The sequence below is a fragment of the Lissotriton helveticus genome, chromosome 11 (genome assembly GCF_964261635.1).
Source record: "Lissotriton helveticus chromosome 11, aLisHel1.1, whole genome shotgun sequence".
NCBI classification, from domain to species: Eukaryota; Metazoa; Chordata; class Amphibia; order Caudata; family Salamandridae; genus Lissotriton; species Lissotriton helveticus.
Genome location: NC_136072.1, coordinates 222349135 through 222375524, shown reverse-complemented (window position 1 = coordinate 222375524; position 26390 = coordinate 222349135). Strand labels below are relative to the sequence as shown.

At 39.8% G+C, this 26390-nt stretch overlaps 1 protein-coding gene across 6 annotated transcripts in view; it reads right to left on the bottom strand.

The window, feature by feature from the left end:
- Positions 1 to 26390, bottom strand: part of PLCH1 (phospholipase C eta 1) — a 942696-nt gene that overhangs the window by 540400 nt on the left and 375906 nt on the right. For all 6 annotated transcript variants that reach the window (XM_078667769.1, XM_078667764.1, XM_078667766.1 and 3 more), the window contains exon 3: positions 1796 to 1942. In XM_078667769.1, the coding sequence (XP_078523895.1) occupies positions 1796 to 1942 (147 nt within the window). The remainder of the gene's footprint in view (positions 1 to 1795; positions 1943 to 26390) is intronic.

Genomic DNA, 26390 nt, shown 5'->3' with positions numbered 1-26390 from the left:
ACGCATACTTTTACCACGCCTACCATTACCACGCATTTTTTACAACGCAGGATCCATGACAACGCATACCATTACCACGCATGTATTTACAACGCATATACCTTTACAACGCATACAATTACAACGTAAGTATTGGTAAGTATATAATATTTTTTAATATTTAACTTAATTAAAATTAATATAATGTAATTTAATTTAGTTTAATTTAATTAATTTAATTTAATGTAATTTAATTTAATTAATTTATTTTAATCAATTTAATTTAATTATATTTAATTTTTACACTGTACCCTTTTACCCAAAAACCCAAAACTGACCCTGAACCCTAAAAATACCCCTTTACCCAAAAACCCAAAACTGACCCTGAACCCTAAAAATACCCCTTTACCCAAAAACCCAAAACTGACCCTAAACCCTAAAAATACCCCTTTACCCAAAAACCCAAAACTGACCCTGAACCCTAAAAATACCCCTTTACCCAAAATCCCAAAACTGACCCTGAACCCTAAAAATACCCCTTTACCCAAAAACCCAAAACTGACCCTGAACCCTAAAAATACCCCTTTACCCAAAAACCCAAAACTGACCCTAAACCCTAAAAATACCCCTTTACCCAAAAACCCAAAACTGACCCTAAACCCTAAAAATACCCCTTTACCCAAAAACCCAAAACTGACCCTGAACCCTAAAAATACCCCTTTACCCAAAAAACCCAAAACTGACCCTGAACCCTAAAAATACCCCTTTACCCAAAAACCCAAAACTGACCCTGAACCCTAAAAATACCCCTTTACCCAAAAACTGAAAACTGACCCTAAACCCTAAAAATACCCCTTTACCCAAAAACTGAAAACTGACCCTGGACCCTAAAAATACCCCTTTACCCAAAAACTGAAAACTGACCCTAAACCCTAAAAATACCCCTTTACCCAAAAACTGAAAACTGACCCTGAACCCTAAAAATACCCCTTTACCCAAAAACTGAAAACTGACCCTGAACCCTAAAAATACCCCTTTACCCAAAAACCCAAAACTGACCCTGAACCCAAAAAATACCCCTTTACAAAAAAAACAAATAATATTTTTAATAAAATAATATACTTACCAATACTTACGTTGTAATGGTATGCGTTGTAAAAGTACCTGCGTTGTAAATACATGCGTGGTAATGGTATGCGTTGTAATGGATCCTGCGTTGTAAAAAATGCGTGGTAATGGTAGGTCGTGGTAAAAGTTGCGTTGTAAAGGTTGTATACCATACCCAACCTTTATCTACCACCACCAATTAAGTAGGATGGTTAAAGGCAAAAATGTGCAGCATACAATCTGCCACCCAGGCTATTTTCGAGATACGCTATCAGCCAATTCACCATCTCATATCCTTGTAGTCCAATAATCAAACCTTCTATCTACATGTAAGTCACAGTATGCCGTCAGTTTTCATGCCTTTCACCTGCTCGGCACACTCCAGAGTGCTGAAAGAGTACCTATTGCAATAAGAGATACAGACTGAATTTCCAGCAGTCTACTATATATAGCATATCATATATAACCTACATTTGTCCAAGGTTATAAATAGCTCTCAGTGTCTTCATTCTACCTTTTGCTGTTACCAATCAGGTCCATATAATGTGGTGTTTTATCATGACCGATCTGTTAGGGTCAATATATATGTAAAAATCAAATATTTCTCGATTTACACACCCATTAAGATGCTGTGTGCAATAGACATTAAGGTATTAGGCTGCTGCTGATTTATTAAAAAAAACTGTAATGCCAAGATGAACAAACTTACTTTTGGCCTTCTCACTTTTCCTGGACGGCCGCCATCTGATGCAGGTCCGGTGCTCATCCAGGTAAAATAGACGAACCAGTCCTTTTGTTCCGCTCTTGAGTTTGATCATCTGAGTCCCAGACTGCATTACACTCATACATCTTTCAACTGCAAACAAGAATAACATGTCATTGACTTATGAAGAAAACATTCAACTAAGATTAACTTGGCACCAAAAGAGAAACTAAGACGGTGTCGGTGTTATACATTTCATTATGTTATGAAACAGTAGAAGTGAAAAAGCCACTAAAAGTATTCACACTTAATTTAAAGAGTCTTAATGGCAGATGTGTGGTATTGCAAAAGCTGTGGACTGGAATTCAGGAGTTATGATTTCAAGCCCTGGTTTCTCAACCCAAAAGCATGCAATTCTGAATATTTTAATTTGTTTGCCTTGTCCCAGAAGCCTACCTTTACAACTATGTAGTGACAACGAGTTACCACATGCAAGCACTACAAAACATTTATCTCTACAATGCAGTAAGCTACTATGAGGTAAGTCACAGCACATTACATTTATAATGCAGGAAATGATAGTGGTAAGGGGTAGCATGGGGCTTTTGGGGTTCAGTGACAGGTAGTGGGATGGAGTAGTAAGAGTTTTTAGGGTTCAGGATGGGTTGCGGTAAGGGGTTTTAAGGAGTTCAGGATGTTTATGGCAGTTTAATTTAGAATATAAAAAACAGCACTTAAAAAAGTATATATATATATTTATATAGAGAGAGAGCGAGAGCAAGAGAGAGAGCGAGAGAGAGAGAAATGCTTGCCTAGATGGACGGAGCCACACTCACGTCGAGGTAAGCTAGAAGAACAAAACTGTCACTTCAAGGACTGGCTTCTCGACTAACGTGTTTCGAGCCCCCGCTCTTGATCACTGGCTGCCACTGAACATTTAAACAGATAGCCCCAAGGGCCACCAATTACTTTATAACATCTCTTTTAATTGATCTCACAGGTGGTGTAGTATTGTGGTGCATCATGGAACTGGTAGTCTAACCCCAGTGGGTGCTGAATGTGCAGAAATGTCCATCGCCCAGCATGGGCTGCAGTTTTATTTATAAAATCCATAAGTGCCCAGTCGACGTTCTGTTGCAATCATTTTAAATTTGTGGTTTGTTTGAATGTTCAGTGACAGCCTGTGATCAAGAGCGTGAGCTCAAAACGCGTTAGGCGAGAAGCCAGTCCTTGAAAGTGACAATTTGTTTTGCTATCTTACCTCAATGTGAGTGCGGCTCCATCCCTCTGGGCAAGAGTGTGTGTGTATTTATGTACATATGTGTATATATATATATATATATATATATCTCGATGGTACAAAATGAGTGTCATATTTAAAGGGTGGTTACATGGTGATGAAAAAAATAATTTTCTAAAGATGAAATTTAAGTGCAGCTGCAATTTATTGGGGTTTACTCGCACACAAATATAAACATTTTAAATAGGGGAGAGGCAGGAAGAGTGTATATATATATATATATATAGGATCCGTGTATGGTGATGTTTATATATATATCCATTGAAAAAGGCAAAGCTTAAAGGGACGTTATAGCTAGGTTAAAACATACCATTTTAAGTAGACAAAATTACTGAAAATCACCAGTTCTTGTTATCTCAAGTAACTACAGTTCACCAGTTCTAGTTATCTCAAGTAACTCATGTTTTTAAAGTAAGGCAGCAAACAGGTTGCATGCTCAACTAAGAAATATCCAACTGAGTATTATAGATGTTAACAAGTACACCAAACAACAAATGTTTAGGTTTCTCGAACTCACCACAAACAAGCCTCAGTGTTTCCTTAGCAATGATGGCAAACTCCATCCTTTGATCGTTCATGGCTTGAGGCAGTACAAACCTGGAACGTTTTTCACAACCCATCCACCGAATCCCAGGCCATTTATATTTATGCAATCATTTCTCACAAAGGTCACATGAAGATAGCTTATGCTTCTGTTTAGTATATAAGGCAAAACCAAGTCCTTCGTATTGCAACAAACTTGCATCTCTATGTGTAGGAGGATGAGGTCTTTAACTTCTACCCTCCCCCCCCCCCACAGATTGTTGGTGGCAATGTGCTACATGCTTGCCTTTCAGAAATTACATCAACCAAACATTATTCTAATACATCATATCAGTCTCAAAAACAACTTCACGGACTGCCCCTCCCAGCACATTTCTGACTCAAAGCACACTGTCTGGTCTGTACAGTCATCTACACAACTCCACTAGACTGTCAAACAATGCATTTTAACAGGCAGCAGAGTTCTAATAAAGAACAAGATAACTGACCTAACTCATACTATGTGTCAGCCTTGGGAGAGAAGCTGCAGGACAAATCAGCTTTAGAAAAATCCACTTTGCTTTGGGATTGGGTAAATATGTACATACATAAGATTATCACCTACGCTGCTGCAAGTTCTGAAACTAGAGGATATTATTCTAATATGGGTCAATTAAGCATTTATTTTGTAATCAGTGGAGACCTGCAATCCACCAGGCTTCAATATGTTCTAAAATAGGTGAGTCCTTTTCCAGATACTCGCATAGATAAAGCGTTTGCGTTTTTCATGTTAATTATGTATTGCTCCCTTTTGCTGGTGTGAACGTTTCTAAAAATGATTAAACTGGTAGTGTGTATAATAGAAACCATGTACTTCCAATATATTGAACCCAGAAAAATCCTTAGTGTCTAATAGCACATGAAAGTTTGCATGCATATGAACAATTAAGGTTCAATGGATGCTTGCTTTGCCTAAGAACGGTTTAGTAAAGTCCAAAACACAACCACAACACGAGATAGGAAACAATGTGTATCTTTACAACAAGACAAAAACAAGTACAGTCTGAAACAGAAAGTGGATATTAAAGGGTGGAGGTCTTGTTCCTTATGATTATACACTAATGGTTGTGTATCTCAATTGCACTATGGCTCAATTTTAATTACCCAAATGTATCTAAACTGTTTCTGTAATCCAAATATTCATATCTGACCAAAAATGGTCACTGTTTGGACGGAAACGCCCTCTCCATGATTAAGACAGGCACCCTAGCCCTGAGTGCCCAACTGTACTGCTGTCTGGATCCCAAATGATGATTTATTTATTTCATAAGCGAACACGGATAATGCATGTCCACCATAACATAGGCCTGTCTCGAGGATTGCAGTCTTTCGTGGACTAGGAGGAGAGCCCAAAGTGCAACCCTCATGGTGGTGGAAGGCTACTGCCTTCACCAGGAGTAAAGCAGCTTGAGTGCAGCGGTGGCAGGATACTGTGTAGTGATCAGTAGTAGTGAACAGGATCTTTTTACCCTGTGTCAATGGACTGAGGTCTACAGACTCAATGACCATTTAAAACGTTCTGCTGCTTTGTGCTCAACTCACACTTGGCCTACATCAGGTACGTTTTGGAGGGCTGCGTAGCTCAAGATTAGTGACTCAGTGTTAGTTGTATATGTGTGCCTGGGAACAGTACAGAACAAGCATGGAGCAGTATTGTGTAGTGCATGTGTGGTTTGTACATGTACTGGGTGTATGTATGCCAAGAGAAATACATTACTTGAGAGATATAGTGCTGTGCGGTGCATACGTGGATAAAGCAAGTGCAGAGTGTATGTGTGCTTGTGTGGAGTACAATGTGACAGGTGACGTTTGTACAGTGTGCACATATTGAGTGTGCAGGCTGGCAGTGTGTATGTTTTGAAAGAGCACACCCTGATTAAATACAGAAAAGCTTGAGTGCTTAACAGTGCGCGCAGACTGTGTGTTCTGGATGCATGGGTAAATGTAAGGGTACAATGCACAGAGAACAGTGTTGGACTGAAAGCACGAGCAAGTGTGCCGGCAATGATACGTTGTATGGAGGTCCCTAGGTTTCATTTTGAGAATCCCAGGTCTGTCTGGTAAAGACATGAGGAGGAGCAGAATCCCCCAGACAGATTTGTGTGTTGCTGCATTCCTACAAGGTGGGTGGGGACAAACAAAGGAATAGGAAGAGACTCTCTTTACATTTCAAAAGATAGCTCTTTGTTTCACTGATAGATCACATGTAAGGCGCCTGGACACATCTCAGGAAGGGAAATGGGGCTGATAAGGGAATCAAGGAGTAGGACTGGAAGTCTGGGATTAAACTGTTGATGCACGTATCACTGTGGCTGACTTCCAAGTGTGAACTCTGGTCACTCCAGTGAATTGTGTTATAGACAATCAGCTACAGAGTCATGCCTGCTGTGACAGACATCTTTCATGATGGAAGATGAAAAGAAGTGTTCACTTGAAAAGGAGAAGTGCCCACTTCAAAAGAAGCAGAACCTACAACATAAAAGTTCAATGACCCAGACCTTAAATCATGTTTGCTGTCAGGAAAAGGACTATAGGATGAGGAGGGTGAGTCCCCAAACATTTGTCATCTGCCAAGCAGCCAGATGGGCTGTGTGAGAAGGGGAAGTTCTGCAAGACTTGTGTCTGTCTCTAGTACTGGGGACCATGGCCTGCTCATCTCCCTGCTGAATGAGAGGACATGACCAAGGTAAACAAAGACCACCTGCCCTGGAGCATCAGCACCTAACTGCTTGCCAAGACCTGTGTACCCTGTGAGATAAAGGAGAGCGTTGGAGGTAAATCGTGCTCTTAAGTTGGCGAAACAAGGAGAAATGCATTATTTCTCTTCGTTTTTGCTTTTTCCATGCAAAATGCCATTGTTTGTTTATGTACAGGAAGGTGCCCCTTCCTGTACATAAACTTTAAAAAACAAATTCCATTTTGTCACTTTCATGTGTGATGCATGAAGCAGCACACATTAAAGTGACAGTATGGCATTTTAGAATTGTTTATGTGCAGGAAGGGACACCTTCCTACATATAAACAATCCTCCCCTGCACGCAGACACCCTTGCCTTGGTGCAAGGGTGCCTGAGTTAGCACTAAATTGCTAAACTTAGCACCATCGCAGGTTGAAAACCAAGGCTGCACTGCATTCTTGTAAATATAGTGCAGTCTTGCATTTCAGAAGTGGCGGAGAGAAGCGTTAAGCAAGGAAGGCTATCGCCTCTCCGCCACTTCACTGTACATATGGCCCTTAATCTCATGATTATACTGGTTATTCCGGTTTCATTCAATGAATTGCTAATTATTTGAAACAAAGAAATTGAAAGTTCACACACAACGTTATCCAATAGTGGCAAAAAATAAATCTACATAACCTTATTGAGCACTAACAGACGACATGCTAAATTGTGCTAACACCACCACTGTGTGTAAGAAGTGTTTAGTTAGATAGAACCAATCAAAATATCACTAAAGACAACTGAGCAGATTCCGGAAAAAGCGGGCTCATCCCAGAAAATCAACTGTCCAGCCCCTAGTTTGACAAAACGGATAGAGTACAGACATCAAGCTATCAGAGACAATGAACTTAACAATACTATGTTTCTGTAAAAAACAGAATTGGGCTCAGTGGTCCTTCATGATATTGGAATTTGTTTTATCGAACTAGACACTTCCTGCACATAGTGGTGTTGGGATAGCACAATTTATGCAGATTTATATTTTGCCACTAATGGATAATGTGTACAAACTTCCAGTTTCTTTGTTTCAAATGATTTGCAATGAATTGAATGAAACAGGAATGACCAGTGTGATCATAAAATTAAGTGTATTGCTCTATATATAAAGTCACTTCTGCAAGGACATTTATTACTTGTTTTCTACTTTATAAGTGGTACAACTTCACTTGCATGAAAGGACCCAACCCAACCCCTCTTATTACATGGAGGAATAAGCATGCCATTTAGGTTTACCGTAGTGTTCCTAGTTTTAGATTTCAATAAATGGGAGAAATGTAGTGACCAAGATGGTTCTTAATCCGGCAAAACAGTAAGGACATCCATCGTAAAAACGCACTTGTCACGCTGCAGTACCAAAAGAAAAAGCAATTCGCTGCATATTTTGCTCATCTCCTGCAGATTCTTCAATAACAAATCGTGTGAATTCCAAAGCCCTTGTTCCAATACAGCAAGTTGGAATTCTACTTTTTTTTGTTAGAGCTCTGTAGTGAAGTTACAGTCGAGAACTGCAGAATCAACTGAAACTATTCCTATGAAAAATATGTGTTTCTATCAACAAATGAGGAAGCTATGAATTTACAGAAAGTTATATCACATTTCCGCTTTTTAGTCCCTAACCTAACATTTTCATTAAATTATCACGAGAGGGCACCATTCACTCTCAGAGAAGATGCATCAAAGCCCAGGAGGAGAGCAACCTTTTTGACAAGGCGAAAATCCATTCCTTAAAATTACACACAATGGTCGAAATCGCATTGCACCACCATTGACTAATTAGAATTGTGACTGAAAGCAATTTTCTTGTGTTTTCTTTTACTTAAGTGCATTTCAACAGAAAGTCTGCTTTGCTCCACTGGAAAAATGGTGCCTTATCTCCCAAAATAATGCCATAATTATCGTTCATGTATAGTACAATGAAAAAGGACATCTTAAAAAAGGTTGCAATCTACACCCACAATTTCAAAGGTTGGATTTCCAATAAACATTATCATTCAAGGTGGAGTGGAGTCCCAGTTAGTTAATGACCCGGATTGGAATAAGAGCCAGGGCCATCACACAAAGACTATTCAAGATTGCACTCATCTCATTGTGGGGTACTGTTCTGTGATCCTGCATCTCCGATACCAATATGGAGGCTTCAGTCTCGTTGCCTTCATTGCTGGGTGATCCTGAATTCTACTCTACTTTTCACAATTATTTCTCCAACTATTTTAATCTCAATCAAAACACAGCTGTTACTAAGGCCATTGAGTGGAACCCGTTTAAGGTCCCGATTAGAAGGCTTTGCGTCAATGAGATAGTCAGAGCCTATAGAGTGCTAGATGTAGAACTGAAGACCAGTGACATCCATTCCTCCACATGAGATCTCACCCCTTCACCCAGAAGGCCAAGCTGTCAATCGTTCTAATCACACACACCCCTTTCTTGCAGTACAAGCAAAACACTGCTTGCTTGAATGGCTCAGCTGTATCACTTACACCACACATGCAGACAAACTCCAAACATTTCTCGTTTGGCTGGTTAATCAGAAAAAACCCCACCTTTCAATCCCTTCTAGATGATTCACCAGCAATGCGTATGCACACAAGCCGGCTGAAATTCACACTGCCTTTACTAACCATCAAGAGAACATATACACTGCTGCCCAGACATTTTACTTTTTTAGTTGATGTCCCCTGTCCCAAGTCACTGTAGAACATCCTCAGGACCAAAATCCTGGTATTAAAGGAAGGAATATGTTCTCTGGCTAGTAGCAAAACCTCAAATGGAATTTTATCTGACCTCCTTTCTCCATGATATTAGCAAATGTGTGAGGCAGCAATGGGGGATGAGTGCCTCTCCTAGTCCCTTAAAATAAGCCCTACTTATATCCATACCTAAGCCGTAGAGAGATATGACATACATATCCTCATACAGACCGTTAATGATAACTATTACAGACTATAGAAGGTGCTATCAGAGGGCCTGCTGTTATTGATCCCTCAGTCGGTACACCCTGACCAAAACAGCTTTGTGTCGATTAGGTGCACATCGTTAAACATACACAGGTTCTTCAGGATCATAGAGGCTAGCCCAGAGCTTGGCCCGGGCAGCTTGCATGAACCTCAATCTTGAAAAGGGGCTTGATTCCCTGGACTGGACTTTCCTCTTCACACTACTCAAAAGGTATGAGTTGGGCAATCTTTTAATACATATGATCCAGCTTCTTTACACTGCACCAATGGTGTGCATTCAGACAGGGAGACTTCACAGACACAATAGCCCTTCTTAATGGCATCAAAGAGGGTTGCCCATTGTCCCCTCTTCTCTGGTGTTGAAGACAGTGGCTATTGCCTTGCGTTCGTGGGGGGGGCGGGTTCATTGGGGCCTTCCACTAGGCAACCAAACCTATTCTGTTTCCCTCTATGCTGGCGATATGTTACTTTATGTCAGAGATAAAATGCCTCTACAAATAATAACTTCACAAGGGCTTTAACAACAACTCGTAGATATTATTAGGGTTTCCTCTTTGGCCGGAAGCTATGGAGGTTGGACTAGACAATGGTGGGGAACACCATGTTGGCAAACCCAAACATTTAGGTACCAGGGGGTTTGGATTTATAATGATGCAATGGGCTTCTTAGAGGGTACCATCATCAGATCTGTGGCGACAATACGTAACCAAGTTGCATTCTGTTGAATTCTCCTGCCGGCAGTGATGGGCAGAATCCCTCTTTTCAAAATAATCGTGCTCCTGAGAGTATTATATCACTTTGTCAATTTTCAAATTCCTTTAACAGCAAAGTTTTTTTCCTCGCTGGATGTCTGCCTGGAAGATCTCATATGGAGGAATGGATGTTGTAGAGTTGCGCTGGCAATGTTTAGGCTGCCCGAGCACAGGGGAGGCCTTGGTGCTCCCAACTTTGAGCATTACTACCTGGCGTCACAGTAACAATGGGTGAGTCGCTGGCTGGCTGAAATTCATTTAGACACTGCCTCTGTCCACCTCACCTTTCCCCCCCAGTTACCTAGCAGCAAGCTCAGATAACATTGTTCACCACATTGCACAGATGGGAGGCCTTAGCCCTGTGATCTTTCCAGTGTATTAAGACAAATAAGATGATAGCCCTGATCCTAAACCTACCCTTCTCCTAGTCAAGTACACAAGCACATATCAATTGAAAGCTGCCCTCTCCCCTCCTTAGTAATAGTGTGGCATCAATCACTGTTGGGCCTAGCTAAGGCAAAAGCCCTATTCTGAGAGAAGAGGAAGACCGAAGAATCTGCAAGTACTCCATTTCTTTCAAATAGGATGATTTGCTACTTTGCTTTCAAGCGGAGGCCAAAGATGACTTGCGACCTTCCTAGGAGCAGTCCCCATACTTTTGCATGACATTCATCACACTAATGACCGACACTACATGAAATGGCTCTTTACTGGCACTATCAAACCCTACTACTACTCTACCCTTCACTAAACCTTTTGCCTTGACAATCAAGACACTTCCATTTAGTGCCGGCTGGTCGACTCTCCAGACATCACACACAATGTTCTTTGTACGTCTATTGACTAGTGCCTGCCCCCAGATTGCGATAATTTGAGACACATACTCTTACCTGCACTACTATGTACAATTATTCACTGCTGAACTGCATGTTGTTCTATTTAATGCTGCTGATTTAACTTAAACGTTCTGTGCCTCAAATGATTCTATCTAATTAAGGCATGTAGTTAAGGCCTTAAACACTATAATGAATTCTGATGGCATATTATTTGCCATGTTGTTTTGATGTCTTACTCATAAGGGAAACCAATAAATAAATAAATACATTTCTCTTGAGACTAATCACAATAAACAACAATAGTCACCTAATTAACTCCTAAACTTGAGTTCCAGAGTGGCGTGCTACTCGTTGTAAAGCGCTTCAACGCCTAATCAAGGGTAGTGAGTGCTATATAAATACAATTACACTTTTTTTGTATAACAATTTCAAATAGCTAAAACAGCTAAACTAGAATAACGCTTCAAGAGGATTGCACAACAAAATGGATAACAAAATTGAACTTTTGCACAACCCGTAAACTGTCTCCTACTAGTTGTATAGATAAAAATGAATAGAAATTAATATGAATTGAAAACCACACAGACTAATATTCACAGAGATTAATTTACAAAGAGAGATTATGTTTGGGGACTCGTTTCCAGTCACTTCAATTAAATGTCAGAGATTAATTTTGAGAGGTTGCACTGTAATCATTTCGAGAGGATTTCTCTTTTATTGTTCGATCTGTAAAATGTTATCTATTTTCTTTTTTGTACGAGCAATAAAAATATTATTCATTTAATTTTACGAAACTCACACAGGTGTTATAATGTATCTACATGGGTTTTACTGCCTTAAATGCGCTGTGCTTATATGCAGGAATGACGGCACAAGCTTCCCCCAGGCAGGATACATGAAACCAGCGATGTACACTGATGAAACAGGCCAAAATTCTAAATTGACCCATGTAACTGTTTTGGATCTAGGAACTTTTGTTTCCATTGCAGACAATTAAAAATTGTATTTCTTCCAGTCGAATTCCGCCAAAATCAGAAAAGCTATCAGGTACTGTATGCAATGTTTACTTAATACAGAAATATTATTAAAGTGTATTGCCAGAATACCAAGATTTAGTGCTCATATTTTCAGCTATATTGCAAAATATAATTGAAACAAGCACTGGCAAAGCAAAGAGGCCTGATCTAGATTTCCAGTTTTTTGGCTTTGCCAGTGTTGGTTTTTGTCATGGTTTTTGCAAAACTGTATTGTTTTGCTCCCAGCGTGGCAGGACTCTACGTGAGCACTTTCGAACATACTTACGTCCATAATGTACATAACCCCTTCTCTCGTCATATACTCTTTTGGAAGAGGTATATTGACGACATCCTGCTAATTTGGGAAGGAGACAATGAATCTCTGACAGAATTTCACAGGTGGTTGAACACTCAAGATGAATGTCTCAACTTCACCTACACATCCCATGCACAAAGCCTCGATTTCCTAGACATAACTATATTTGCTGAAGGAAACATTCTAAAAACAAGAACATATTTTAAACCTACCGCTAAGAACAGCCTGCTGTCCTTCAACAGTTTCCACCCACGCCCTTTGAGAGAAAATCTCCCATACAGTCAATTTTTGCGACTGAGGAGAAATTGCAGTTCCATAAAAGACTACAAACTGCAAGCGAATGATCTCTGTGCAAAATTAACAGCTAGAGATTACCCCAAAAGGATTATCAACTCCTGTGCCAAACGAGCGAGAAACCAACCTAAAGAATCTCTCCTTGAAAGCCACCCAAAACAGACCGACGATAGGACCACCTGCGTTACAACATACAGTCCAATCACAAACCAGGTGAAAAAGATTATCAACCGGAATTGGAGAATCATAACATCTAACACCCTGACCTGGTCAAAACCCAGATTTGCTAACAAGAGGAGTAGCAACATAAAAGACCTCCTGGTCCACACACGACCACCTCCAAAAAAGAAAAAGCAACAACCAGGACTATGGAACAATCCCCCTATCACCGGTCACTACCCATGTGGAACCTGTGTCATGTGTGCAACCACAGAACCTACAAAAGAATTGCAATTACTCCCAAACTTTCCATGGAAATTAAGAAAGCACACTAATTGCAACACCAGTCATGTTGTATACATGATCACGTGTCCCTGTGACATGAGATACATTGGGATGACCTGCCGAAAAGCTAAACAGAGACTCTGTGAACACAGGAGTAATGTGAACTGCAAGAGAACAACGACAAAGATGTCGTCACATTACAAAGAAAAACAACATACAGCCAATGACCTGCACTGGGTAATCCTAGAAAGCCTAGACACAGTAGATAGAAACGCTACAAGAATACTATTCGAAAAGGAACAATGCTGGGTCCATAGGCTCAAAACAGATACCCAGGGCCTTAACGATTCTGTCCCTTGGTTGTCCCTCAACAGATGAAACACAACCGAAGCCCCATTGGATCATAGTACCTCAAATGAGAACTCAAGTGGCCCTCTCAAACCAACTCATTCATAGTCTCATGACATGTTACCAAAAGAGTAACCACCCAAGTGCCTTCACATACGTTTGCCACGCTCATGCCCATTTATAATATATGCTCTTTACCAAATTAGCCTACACTCAGCATAACTAATTACTCAGGAATGAGTGGACACAGCGCCACGTAATGTCTCCAGAACTAATCTGGATAAAATCAAAGATAACATTTCTTAAAATGACATCAATTACGATTTTCTGACGTCACACTCATTTATCAATGCCAACCGGCCGATTTACATCCACACAGAACTGACCTGACCAATTTGGTTTAACAACTCGTTTTATTAATTCATTTTGGCTTTTGTTCATTATAATCTAATATGAAGAATCACATTCATATAAATACTTTTAATTCAATTTTTCCTTTGAAATCCAATGAGGATAACCAGTTACTAGTAATGCGGGAAGTAACTCTTCCATTTCCAGCAACAGAGTGTAAAATCCCACCCGGAACCGCACCTCCCAGCAGTTCCGGTGGATTAGAGGCAGAGCCAGCACATGCGGCAAAGACCGAGCTAGAAGGCACTCAGGTAACGCGACGCGTAATCCGTCTGGAGCACGAGAACCAAAACTGCAAGTATAAACTACGCATTGTAACAAACTGTTCTCAATACCCTCCTAGTAACCTCTCTCGACCAGCCTCAATCCCCGATGAAGTAATTCTTCATCCATAACAAGGTATGCAAAAGCGCACGCAGCGCATTAGGCACTATCACAGTCACGCACAATGCACTTCGCAACAACGACTCGTAGATACTATTTTTGACCATGAAAAGAGCATGATTACAATTTAAAATTAAAAACCACACGATTGATATGCGATAGTAAGCATGGTGTGAATGTAGTATGAATGGAACTACGAACCAGCCACAATCTATAGTTCTCACTATAAACCACGCACTGAGACAGTACTATGATAAAAGTATGGGCACCACAATACAGTACTAGCCCTCCCTACCTATCGAAGTATGACAAAGGAAGAGTTGATGCCTGAAATGAGTATGAGGTAAAGCATTGCCATTCATTAGTTCCTTAATAACCAAAAGGTACTATTGTACACAATACGTGTTTTCCCGCACCCCATCTCCCTTTTTGTTGTCGTTTGTGTGTGTGTTTCTTTATTTTTCAGGTACAATGAAACCTTGAATCACGAAGGATCAGGTCAATTTACCTTTTTTCTTCTCACATCGTTTGCTTTATCACTATTTATTCACCCCTATTGGTCCTGACGAAAGCCTAAGATCCTCTGACTACCAAAGGCTGAAACATGTTGACCTCTTTTTAGACTTGAAATGCACTTGAACCCCTTACAAATTCAAAAAGTGCACCAATAACTTTTTTAACCAAGTCCGAATCCAGACCTATTAAAATTGTCTCAGTCTGGCTGTCCGGATTTTTTAACTATACCATCACCACAACCCCTCCCCAACTTTCCACGATCACTACTGCCTTAAACCAAAGGCAAAACCTCCTGGTGGAGGGTGCACAATACAAAAAATAACTCGATGATTACGCACACACGTGTAAAAAAGCGGGTACCCAGTATATACCGCTAAAGAACCATCTAAAATACACGTGTATGAGAGTTATATTTGTTTGGGAGATACCAGTTCCTCGACTTGTGAAACCTAAGGTTTAAGCAGGACAAGTGATCCTTTCCCATTCTTTGATTATAAGAATTGTTTTGAAACAGCCAGACTCTAGTCAATGTAACAAAATGGGTAAAGAAGTTTAAAAAAAAAGTTTTGGTCTCAAAAAGCACAAATTGCCCTAGTAGTCCCTAGCCCTTATTTATTTTTTATTATTTGTAGAGCGTGTTATACCCGAAGATGTCAAAGCGCTTGCTAACCAGAGAAGCCCCTACAAGACAGAACAGGACATATTCGTCACAGCAGAAAAAGAGCCAGGTTTTCAAGCGCTTAAGAAAAGCCGAATGAGAGGAGAGACTTGCCATGTGAGTGGTAAGGGAGTTCCACAGCCTGGCAGCAGCAACGCAAAGGGGACCCGCCGTTCCCCTCCCCAACCTGGCTTTCCGAAATCTCTGGACCTCTGCCTTCTTTAGAGATGCACACCGCAACTGTCCACTGGGCGTGTACCACTGGAAGGCCATTCTCAAATGCCTCGGCCCCTGGCAATTAATGGAGAGTGGTGTGAACTAGACAGAGTGCTTTAAACTTCACACGCTTTGAGACTGGCAACCAGTGCAAAGAGCGATTCCCTCTCCGATTGACAGGCATTTAGGAACATTCAGAAACAGACGGGCAGCTGCATCTGGATCATCTGGAGTCTATTTAGAGTGCCTCTATTAATATTAAGGTACAGGACATTACAGTAATCAATGCACGATGTGATGAGCACAATGAACAAAGCAACTCTAAGCTCGGCAGGGATGAAAGGAAAGACGTCCTCAAGATTTTAATGGTGAAAAAACAGGAACTGACAATCCTCTTAGCCAGAGTGTCAAAGGAAAGGGAGGTGTCAAAGACCACCTCTAAACTTTTAGCCTCAGTGACAGGGAGAGGGCAACAGAGCTCTGGCCACTACAGATCTGACCATACCGTAATTCTCTCACTGAAAACCAAGTTCTATGTCTAGTCAGTTTTTAATTTAAGCCAATTCTCCTACACCCAGTTGTCAATGTCCACCATACACTGTTTAAACCTCTCTGTCAACGCAGTAGCATCGTTGGCAATAGATATAATAATTTGCGTATCATCCCTATACAATAATACTTAGAAGCCATAGAATCTAATCAATTTCGCCAGAAGGGCAACATAAAGATTGAACAATGTCGAGCTGAGAGAGGAGCCCTGTGGCAGCCCGCATGTGACCAAAATCAAAATATAGCACTGAAGGAACTACTGTGTGTATGTTGTTTGTGCAAGGAAAGAATGCACTCTCTTACTGTGAAGTTAACCAATGGCTGAAGTTGGCTTATTGTCTGCATCTTAAAGAGTACTGTAGTGGGTGGAAATAAAACGTGAATGCCACAGTAACAGACTGATGGATGAAGAGGGCTTATTGAAAACCAAAAAGAGTAAGTATATTTTACATGCAGTTTTAGCCCAATCAAAGGATCTTGCGTTTTAGGACCCCCCTTTTTTCTTGGCCTCCCCGCTTGATGGATCAGCCTGAAACTTTACATGCACAAACTAGTCAAGAGGAAGCACTGTTTTGAAAAGTTTCATGGAGATTTGTATAAACTGCACCAAAGTTATTTGCAACACAGAAAATGTTTCTTCAATGGAAAACACGCTTACTTTATATATATATATATATATATATATATATATATATATATCCAAACCTTCAGGAAGCACCAAGAAGAGGGAAGGCCACAGGAAACTTAAATAAGTTCATTTAATGAAATATCGACGACTTGCCAGCAGTCACCTTCGCCGAGTTTCAGGCATTGCACTCTTTCAGCCAGACGCGTTTCAGGATTCTGAGATCCTTTCTTCAGTGGCACATTGCAGGAGTGAAACTCGCGCTGAAAACTCACAGTTCGTATTTCAAACACCTGCCCATGTGGGCGCTGCTCTCCCACTGCCTCCTGGTGTTTGTAGTTCGTTTCAATCAATCGTAAACATATAAAAGACAGGGGGATTCAATATATATTCATCCTCCATTTGGAATATATATATATATATATATATATATATACACCAACAGTCTGAATCACAGCAAATATCCAGCAGTCACCTCAGGTACAGACCACAAAAAGCGTGATGATTTCCACTTCTAGTGCTTTATTTCTCCGTTAGTCAACATGACGCGTTTCGGCTGCGTCTCAGCAGCCTTGTTCACATTACCCCCCGGATACTGATTTAGTGTTTAAATAGTGACTTCCTGGTTAAACAGATCACGTGGCGTAAAAGATAGAGCCAACAAGAAAAAAAAGAAAAAAGTACACTGTTCCCCTGGGGTTTGACCGGTAATAAGGTCTCTCTCACAGTTAGCTGGTAGTCAGCTAGAGGGTGTGGGGGGTGCCGGGTGGTCAGCAAGTTCCTTGACGGAACTAAGGAAGCCTCACACAACTGATGAGCTGGATGACATGTCTCATTCAGCCTACTTGGGATGTTGTTTATATCATCGGCTTCCTGCTCCTGCGTCGGGCCGGCGCTGCAATGCCCGACGGGTAACAACAAGTGTCACTCTTTTGCGGAGGTCTTTTGTTCCTTGCCGAGATAAGTAGAAACTTGTGAGGCTTAAAGAGTGAGGTAGTGAGCAAAACGGTGGAAAATTTAAAAAAAGTTGGATAGTCCACAGGGAAGTCTTTATTCAGGTGGTTAGCCACTTTATTAAAAAGTGTAAGGAGGGGTACTGAGGACCAACGTGACTATTGGTGTGGCCTCATATCAACCCTCCATTTTGGTCAACATGTTTCATGCCCCGCGGGGCAATTCTTCAGGACCGAAAAAAGTGCTCATATAAACCTAATGTGCCCCAGAGGGTGAGCTACAGGCTATTGTTGATACAACCTGATAGGTCTAGGTCTAAGGATGGCGAAGATCACTGCATCACCGTCAGACCCTTAGGAGCCAATAGGCAAACTGCGCGGCTAGTTCCTGTGGGGGATGCGCTAGGGATATATAGCCCTTAGCGGCGTGAGATACTCGCCGGTGTCACCTACCCCCACACCGTCGGCGTGTGATGAACGCGGAACTGCCAAACAAAATACTTTAAATGTCAGTAGTTGTTCAAAGAATCTAGCAAAACCAAATAAGTTGTATATAAATAATTAAAATCTTATATACTTCCATCACATTTGACATATACATACACAGACATATACATACACATACATATATACACATATACATTATACATATATATATATATACACATACACATTGTAGAGTGTTGCAAAGGAACAAAATGAGGGGGTTCATTTTGCCATAGAAATTATGATTAGTGCTGAAGAAAGAAAAATTAGGGCACATTTTGAGTGACTTCTCAAATCCTCTTATATTTCATTAAAAAAATTCTGATATGCAGTCTCCCAAGATGGCCACCAGAGACAAAAGCGCCTGTGCTTAAAAACTCTGTTAGCAAAGCAGGCATTTGAGATTTAAAAAACGTTGTAATATATAAAAACGTTATCCGCTAATAGAATTAGCATTTAAAAAACCTTGTGAATTCAATGAAAAAACCATTGGTTTCAGGCCTTATATAGTTAGGAATTAGCATTTAAAAAACCTTGCGAATTCACTTAAAAAAACATAGGTTTCAGGCCTTATATAGTTAGGAATTAGCATTTAAAAAACCTTTGAAATTCACTGAAAAAACCATAGGTTTCAGGCCTTATATAGTTAGGAATTAGCATTTAAAAAAACCTTGCAAATTCACTGAAAAAAACATAGGTTTCAAGCCTTATATAGTTAGGAATTAGCATTTAAAAAAACCTTTGAAATTCACTGAAAAAAACATAGGTTTCAGGCCTTATATAGTTAGGAATTAGCATTTAAAAAACCTTGCAAATTCACTGAAAAAATCATAGGTTTCAGGCCTCGTATAGTTAGGAATTAGCATTTAAAAAACCTTTGAAATTCACTGAAAAAACCATAGGTTTCAGGAGTTATATAGTTAGGAATTAGCTTTTAAAAAACCTTTGAAATTCACTCAAAAAACTATAAGTTTTAGTGGTGTTATAGTTAGCTGGACATTTTACTCATACAAAACCATTGAAATTGCTCCTATATAGTTAGTTGTACTAACTATATTTCGCGCCCCGCAATCCACTGCTGATGATGTCACATATTAGATCATTCATGACATGGTCAGTGACATCACTGATGACATCTCAAATGACATCACTGATGACATCACTGATGACATCATCCACGTGACAATCACATACACCTTTTCATACACTATTACAATTTTTCATCACTCTTTGTAAAATACAGAGTATCATATTTAAATCCATTGTCACAGCAATACAAGTATCTAAAAATCCACTCAGTGATTCATAGATGTATACACACATCTAATCACTTACCTATGGATTCACTCATACATGCTGTCAATGAACAATAGAACACTATCAAAAATACTTATACATCTATATCGACATTAAACAACAGCACGCATCCTATTCACATATGAAGTCATCCAACTCACTTATGCAAACAATGGATCATACTTACATATTTACTTAGCAAAACACTTATACAAACACCACTTCTTCTATTCATTTAGATAGTAGGTCATACTTAGTGAATTATAAAATCATTATTACAAGTATACAGTTATCCATACAGTCACTCACACAATCATTGTGTCTTATGTATACTTATTTATATACAACAACTGACACATACACTGCCTTTTATTTTTCTAGTTTGTTGGACCTGTACCATTGAGAAATATATTTGCTCATCACCACACCCATAAAGATATTCACTCACCCAAACAACTGTTAGAACATGTAGTTTTAGCTTCATATATCTACTGAATCAACTAATATAGACTTTCACATAGCTAGTAACCAACTGTAGAATCAGTTTACACAACAACTGACAAAGTGATACAGATATTCACACAGTTTAGTCACTATCCACTATATTTAGTGAGACATTATAAATTGGTCAAGTAAACAGTCAATTACACTGCTACTAAATCCTCCATCCAAATATTTATTTATATATATCCACTTACTCTTCAATGCAAACTATATAGGAGAAATTTCAATGGTTTTGTATGAGTAAAATGTCCAGCTAACTAGAACACCACTAAAACTTATAGTTTTTTGAGTGAATATATATATATATATATATATATATATATATATATATATATATATATATATATATATTACCTACTGGCGATAGCCAGTAGGTATATATAGTTAGGATTGGCTACCATAGGAAATCCGCAACATTCTATTGGGAATAACTTTGGCGCCGGTTGAGGAATTTGCGTGTAATTTTCCAAAATGCTGGCCAGCTCCGCTGCGCTCCTTTCCCGAAAGTTTCGAGGGGTTTCGTGAAGTGGGGGCTGAGAAAAAAGGGGGGTCCCAAAACGTGTTTTCCCCATGTTAATTTCCATAGGACGTTCTGACAAGTCTACAGCCTGAACCGCTGAACGGAATTACACCAAACCTGGCAAAATTGTAGGGACTGGTACGCAGAAGTGCCTTTGCTATATTTGGTGAAAATTGCTCCAGTGGTTTTTATGAAAATTAACTTCAAAAACACATATATATCTGGGCGGAGCCTAACCACACATCTGATCTGATTGGCTGTCAGCACTTCATCCAAGAAGTGTTGGCAGCCATCTTGGGACCAATATACATGATAGCACCTCATTAAAAAGCATTGTAGTTAATAGAGGGTTTTAGGACTTTAGTTACATTATAAATCATTTGTTTCATGGTACCATACACATTTTAGGAATTGTGGTGTGTTCTAAGGTGATTTTACCATGTGAAAAAGCCTTCTGCTGGGATATCATGAATCATGTTTGAAAGAAAACTTATCTCATGCTTTTCCCACAGTGGTTTGGAAGGGGATCTATAAGCTAAACTGAAAGCACATTTTCTCTAAATTCCCATTATCTTTCTCAGTCATGTGAGAATGAAGTCTGACATTCTCAGTAAAACATGTACATCCAACAGGGACAGAGACTGTCAGTTGATTCCTTTGTGTTCTACTGCAGCCTCCTAGAGTGTTCTAAAGAACAACTAGAGTGCTAACAGTCCTACCTATTACAAAGGTATGGCACACCTGAAGCCATCTTGATTGAAATAAAGTGGTAACTCTTAAAACATTTAATTTAAAAAGGAGCAAAATGAGGGGGTATATTTTGCCATAGAAAGTATGATTAGTGCTGCAGAAAGAAAAATTAGGGCACATTTTGAGTGACTTCTCAAATCCTCTTTTATTTCATTTAAAAATTCTGACATGCAGTCACCCAAGATGGCCACCAGAGACAAAAGAGTCCAAATGTAGCCCAAATATCACCAGATGTATCCCAAGTATAGCCCAATGACAGAATGTCCCAGAGTGTTTCTAAAGAACAACTAGGGCGCTAACAGTCTTACTTATGACAAAAGTATGGCACACCAGAAGCCATCTTGATTGGAATGAAGTGGTAAGTCTGAAAACATTTAATTTAAAAAGGAACAAAATGAGGGGGTTCATTTTGCCATAGAAAGTATGATTAGTTTCTTCAGAAAGAAAAGTTAGGGCACAGTTTGAGTGACTTCTCAAATCCTCTTCAATTTCATTAAAAAAAATCTGACATGCAGACTGAAACATGCACTTTGAATACCAGCAGCAGACTTCCCTGGTGAGCAGTAGCTTTACTACAGTGATCTAATGAGCAACTAGAGTGCTAACATTCATAATTTATGGCAAATGTGTGACACATCTGAATGCCTTCTTGATGGAACCAAAGTAAACAAGCATTGAAAATGCAATAAATCTCGCCCTCGTTTAAGTTAAAGCCATTCTGTTTGTAATGAGGTGGCTTTTTAGCTTTGCTTTTATTAATGTTTTTTAAACTTTCATGTAAATAACATGCATATGTATGCATATATGTATATGTATGCATGCATTTATATTTGTATATATATAGATATACAGATTATATATGTTTATATATGTATGTATATGTTTACACATACATATATATATAAATGCATATGCATATATATGCATATATATATGTGTATATGTGTGCGTGTAGAGAGAGGTAGAGAGGTAGAGGTGTAGAGGTAGAGGTAGAGAGGTAGAGACTAGTAGAGAGAGAAGTAGAGAGCGGTAGAGAGGTAGAGAGTAGAGAGTGAGTAATAGAGAGTAGAGAGTGAGTAATAGAGAGTAGAGAGTGAGTAGTAGAGAGTAGTAGAGAGCAGTAGAGAGAGTAGCAGAGAGTGAGTAGTAGAGAGTAGTAGAGTGAATAGTAGAGTGAGTAGTTGAGAGTAGTAGAGAGTGAGTAGTAGAGAGTGAGTAGTAGAGAGTAGTAGAGAGTGAGTAGTAGAGTGAGTAGTAGAGAGCAATAGAGAGTGAGTAGTAGAGAGTAGTAAAGAGTGAGTAGTAGAGAGTAGTAGAGAGTAAGTAGCAGAGAGAGAATAGTAGAGAGTGAGTAGTAGAGTGAATAGTAGAGACTAGTAGAGAGAGACTAGTAGAGAGTGAGTAGTAGAGTGAGTAGTAGAGAGTGAGTCGTAGAGAGTAGTATAGAGAGAGTAGTAGAGAGTGAGTAGTAGAGAGTGAGTAGTAGAGAGTAGTAGAGAGTGAGAAGTAGAGAGTGAGTAGTAGAGAGTGAGTAGTAAAGAGTGAGTAGTAAAGAGTGAGTAGTAGAGAGAGAGTAGTAGAGAGTGAGTAGTAGAGAGTAGAGAGTAGTAGAGAGTGAATAGTAGAGAGTAGTAGATAGTGAGTAGTAGGGAGTGAGTAGTAGAGAGAGAGTAGTAGAGAGAGAGTAGTAGAGAGAGTAGTAGAGAGAGTAGTAGAGAGAGAGTAGTAGAGAGTAGTAGAGTAGTAGAGAATGAGTAGTAGAGAGTGAGTATTAGGGAGTAGTGGAGTAGGAGAGAGTAAGTAGTAGAGAGTAGTGGACAATATTCCAAAGTTTGGCACAGCACCACTTGCACAATAAGTCCAATCAAATCATATCACTTGGAGTCCTTATTGAAGCGCTGAATCTTGGTGTATATTCAAATGCTTTTATTTTCCTTAAGTTTATGTACCACAGCCAGCCAACACGTTTCGTTCTGTACAACAGAACTTCTTCAGGGCGTTCTTATTTCCTTCAAGTTATGTCGGTATCCTGTTGTCATATAACTAGATATTTCTTCCAAATGTTAGACGAGACGTAAGTACATTCTTATTCAAAGTGACTAGGTATCAATTTTACCCACACAATTCGGGCAGACTTGAGTAATTTATAGCATCCTCAAAGTCAGTCTTTCAAAACTTCCAAAGAATTGGACATGATTATCCAAATCCAAATGTTTCTCAAGAAAAGTCGTTTTCAATCGTTCGGGATATCGGCGTTTGGGCAGATGTGACCCAGGGACCCCCAGTATGCAAGGTGAATTAGTCCCCCCTCTGCAACCGCGCCAGTGGCCTGCGTTGCAGAGAGGTGTAAAAAGGGGCATAGCCTCATTACACCTCTGTGCAATGCAGCCCCCTGGCGCATACTGGAGGTTCCAGGTGGGCTAGTTGGCCCCCAGGGACCCCTAGTATGCAAGGGGAATTAGTTCCCCCTCTTCAAACATGCACGGGGGCTGCGTTGCAGAGAGGTGTAAAAAAAGGGTGTGGCCTCATTACACCTCTCTGCAGTGCAGCCCCCTAGCGCATACTGGAGGCTCCTGGTTGGCTAGTTGGCCCCCAGGGACCCCCAGTATGCAAGGGGAATTAGTTCCCCCTCTGCAAACACGGCAGGGGGCTGCGTTGCAGAGAGGTGTAACAAGGGGCATAGCCTCATTACACCTCTGCAATGCAGCCCCCTGGCGCATACTGGAGGTTCCAGGTGGGCTAGTTGGCCCCCAGGGGCCCCCAGTATGCAAGGGGAATTAGTTCCCCCTCTTCAAACATGCACGGGGGCTGCGCTGCAGAGAGGTGTAAAAAGGGGCGTGGCTTCATTACACCTCTCTGCAATGCAGTCCCCTGGCGCATACTGGAGATTCCTGGTGGGCTTTCAGGTCTTATATAGTTAGGAATTAGCATTAAAAAAAACTTGCAAATTCACTGAAAAACCATAGGTTTCAGGCCTTATATAGTTAGGAATTAGCATTTAAAAAACCTTTGAAATTCACTGAAAAAAACCATAGGTTTTAGGCCTTATATAGTTAGGAATTAGCATTTAAAAAACCTTTAAAATTCACTCAAAAAACTATAAGTTTTAGGGGTGTTATAGTTAGCTGGACATTTCACTCATACAAAACCATTGAAATTGCTCCTATATAGTTAGTTGTACTAACTATATTTCGCGCACCCGCAATCCACTGCTGATGATGTCACATATTACATCATTCATGACATGGTCAGTGACATCACTGATGACATCTCAAATGACATCACTGATGACATCACTGATGACATCATCCACGTGACAATCACATACACCTTTTCATACACTAGTGAAATCTTTCATCACTCTTTGTAAAATACAGAGTATCATATTTGAATCCATTGTTACAGCAATACAAGTATCTAAAAACCCACTCAGTGATTCATAGATGTATACACACATCTAATCACTTACCTGTAGATTCACTCATACATGCTGTCAATGAACAATAGAACACTATCAAAAATACTTATACACCTAAATCGACATTACACACCAGCACACATCCTATTCACATATGAAGTCATCCTACTCACTTATGCAAACAATGGATCATACTTACATATTTACTTAGCTACACACTTATACAAACACAACTTCATCTATTCATTTAGATAGTAAGTCATACTTAGTGAATTGTAAAATCATTATTACAAGTATAAAGTTATCCATACAGTCACTCACACAATCATTGAGTCTTATGTATACTTATTTATATACAACAACTGACACATACACTGCCTTTTATTTTTCTAGTTTGTTGGACCTGTACCATTGAGAAATATATTTGCTCATCACCACACCCATAAAGATATTCACTCACCCAAACAACTGTTAGAACATGTAGTTTTAACTTCATATATCTAGTGAACCAACTATTCACACATCTTTGGGCAGTCACACACCCCCCACCGAACCACACACACATTCACTCTCCCATACAAATACTCAGTTAACTAATCAATAACTAATATAGACTTTCACATAGCTAGTAACCAACTGGAGAACCAGTTTACACAACAACTTACAAAGTGATACAGATATTCAAACAGTTTAGTCACTATCCACTATATTTAGTGAGACACTATAAATTGGTCAAGTAAACAGTCAATTACACTGATACTAATTCCTCCATCCAAATATTTATTTTTATATATCCACTCATTCTTCAATGCAAATTGCTATATATATAATGCATATTTAAATACCGAAGCAAACCACATTCACTGGATGATGTCACCAGTGATGTCATCAGTGATGTCATTTGAGATGTCATCAGTGATGTCACTGACCATGTCATGAATGATGTAATATGTGACATCATCAGCAGTGGATTGCGGGTGCGCGAAATATAGTTAGTACAACTAACTATATAGGAGCAATTTCAATGGTTTTATATGAGTGAAATGTCCAGCTCACTATAACACCCCTAAAACTTATAGATTTTTGAGTGAATTTTAAAGGTTTTTTAAATGCTAATTCCTAACTATATAAGGCCTGAAACCTATGTTTTTTCAGTGAATATATATATATAGATATATATATATATATATATATTTTTGAATTCCACGAGCAGGTGCCAATAAAGCGGTGTTTGTTTTAATCAACTTCCGAGTGGCAAGTCCTATTTTGGGGAACCTGGACTGTGTTGGATGTAAGCGGCCGCCCTGGTCGCGGACTTTGCCCTTCGAGTGGAATTTTCGACCTTCGCTGACACCATCACTGGGTACAGCGTGCATGGCGGAAGGGGAGCGTGACGCATTCCAGGACTGCGTGCGAGCCCGCACCAATTGCCACAATAAAGCAGCGTGGAGTATAAGCAGGACATTTGCCTTTCACCCACTGGGGAATCAATCATGGTTTTAATCGAATGAAGTGCGCATCCACTTGGAGAATACTGTTGAACTACAGCGCCCAGAAGGCCATGTGTGGCCGCGCCCAAGGAGGGCAGGTGCTGGTAATAAATTCACAACATGCTGTTACTTCATTTCTTCGACCTACAGCCACTGAAGAAGGGAGTATGTTGGCTCTCGAAACGCGTTTGGCTTCTGAGACAGATGGAATGCTTTTTCCTGTTTGAATTCCACGAGCAGGTGCCAATAAAGCGGTGTTTG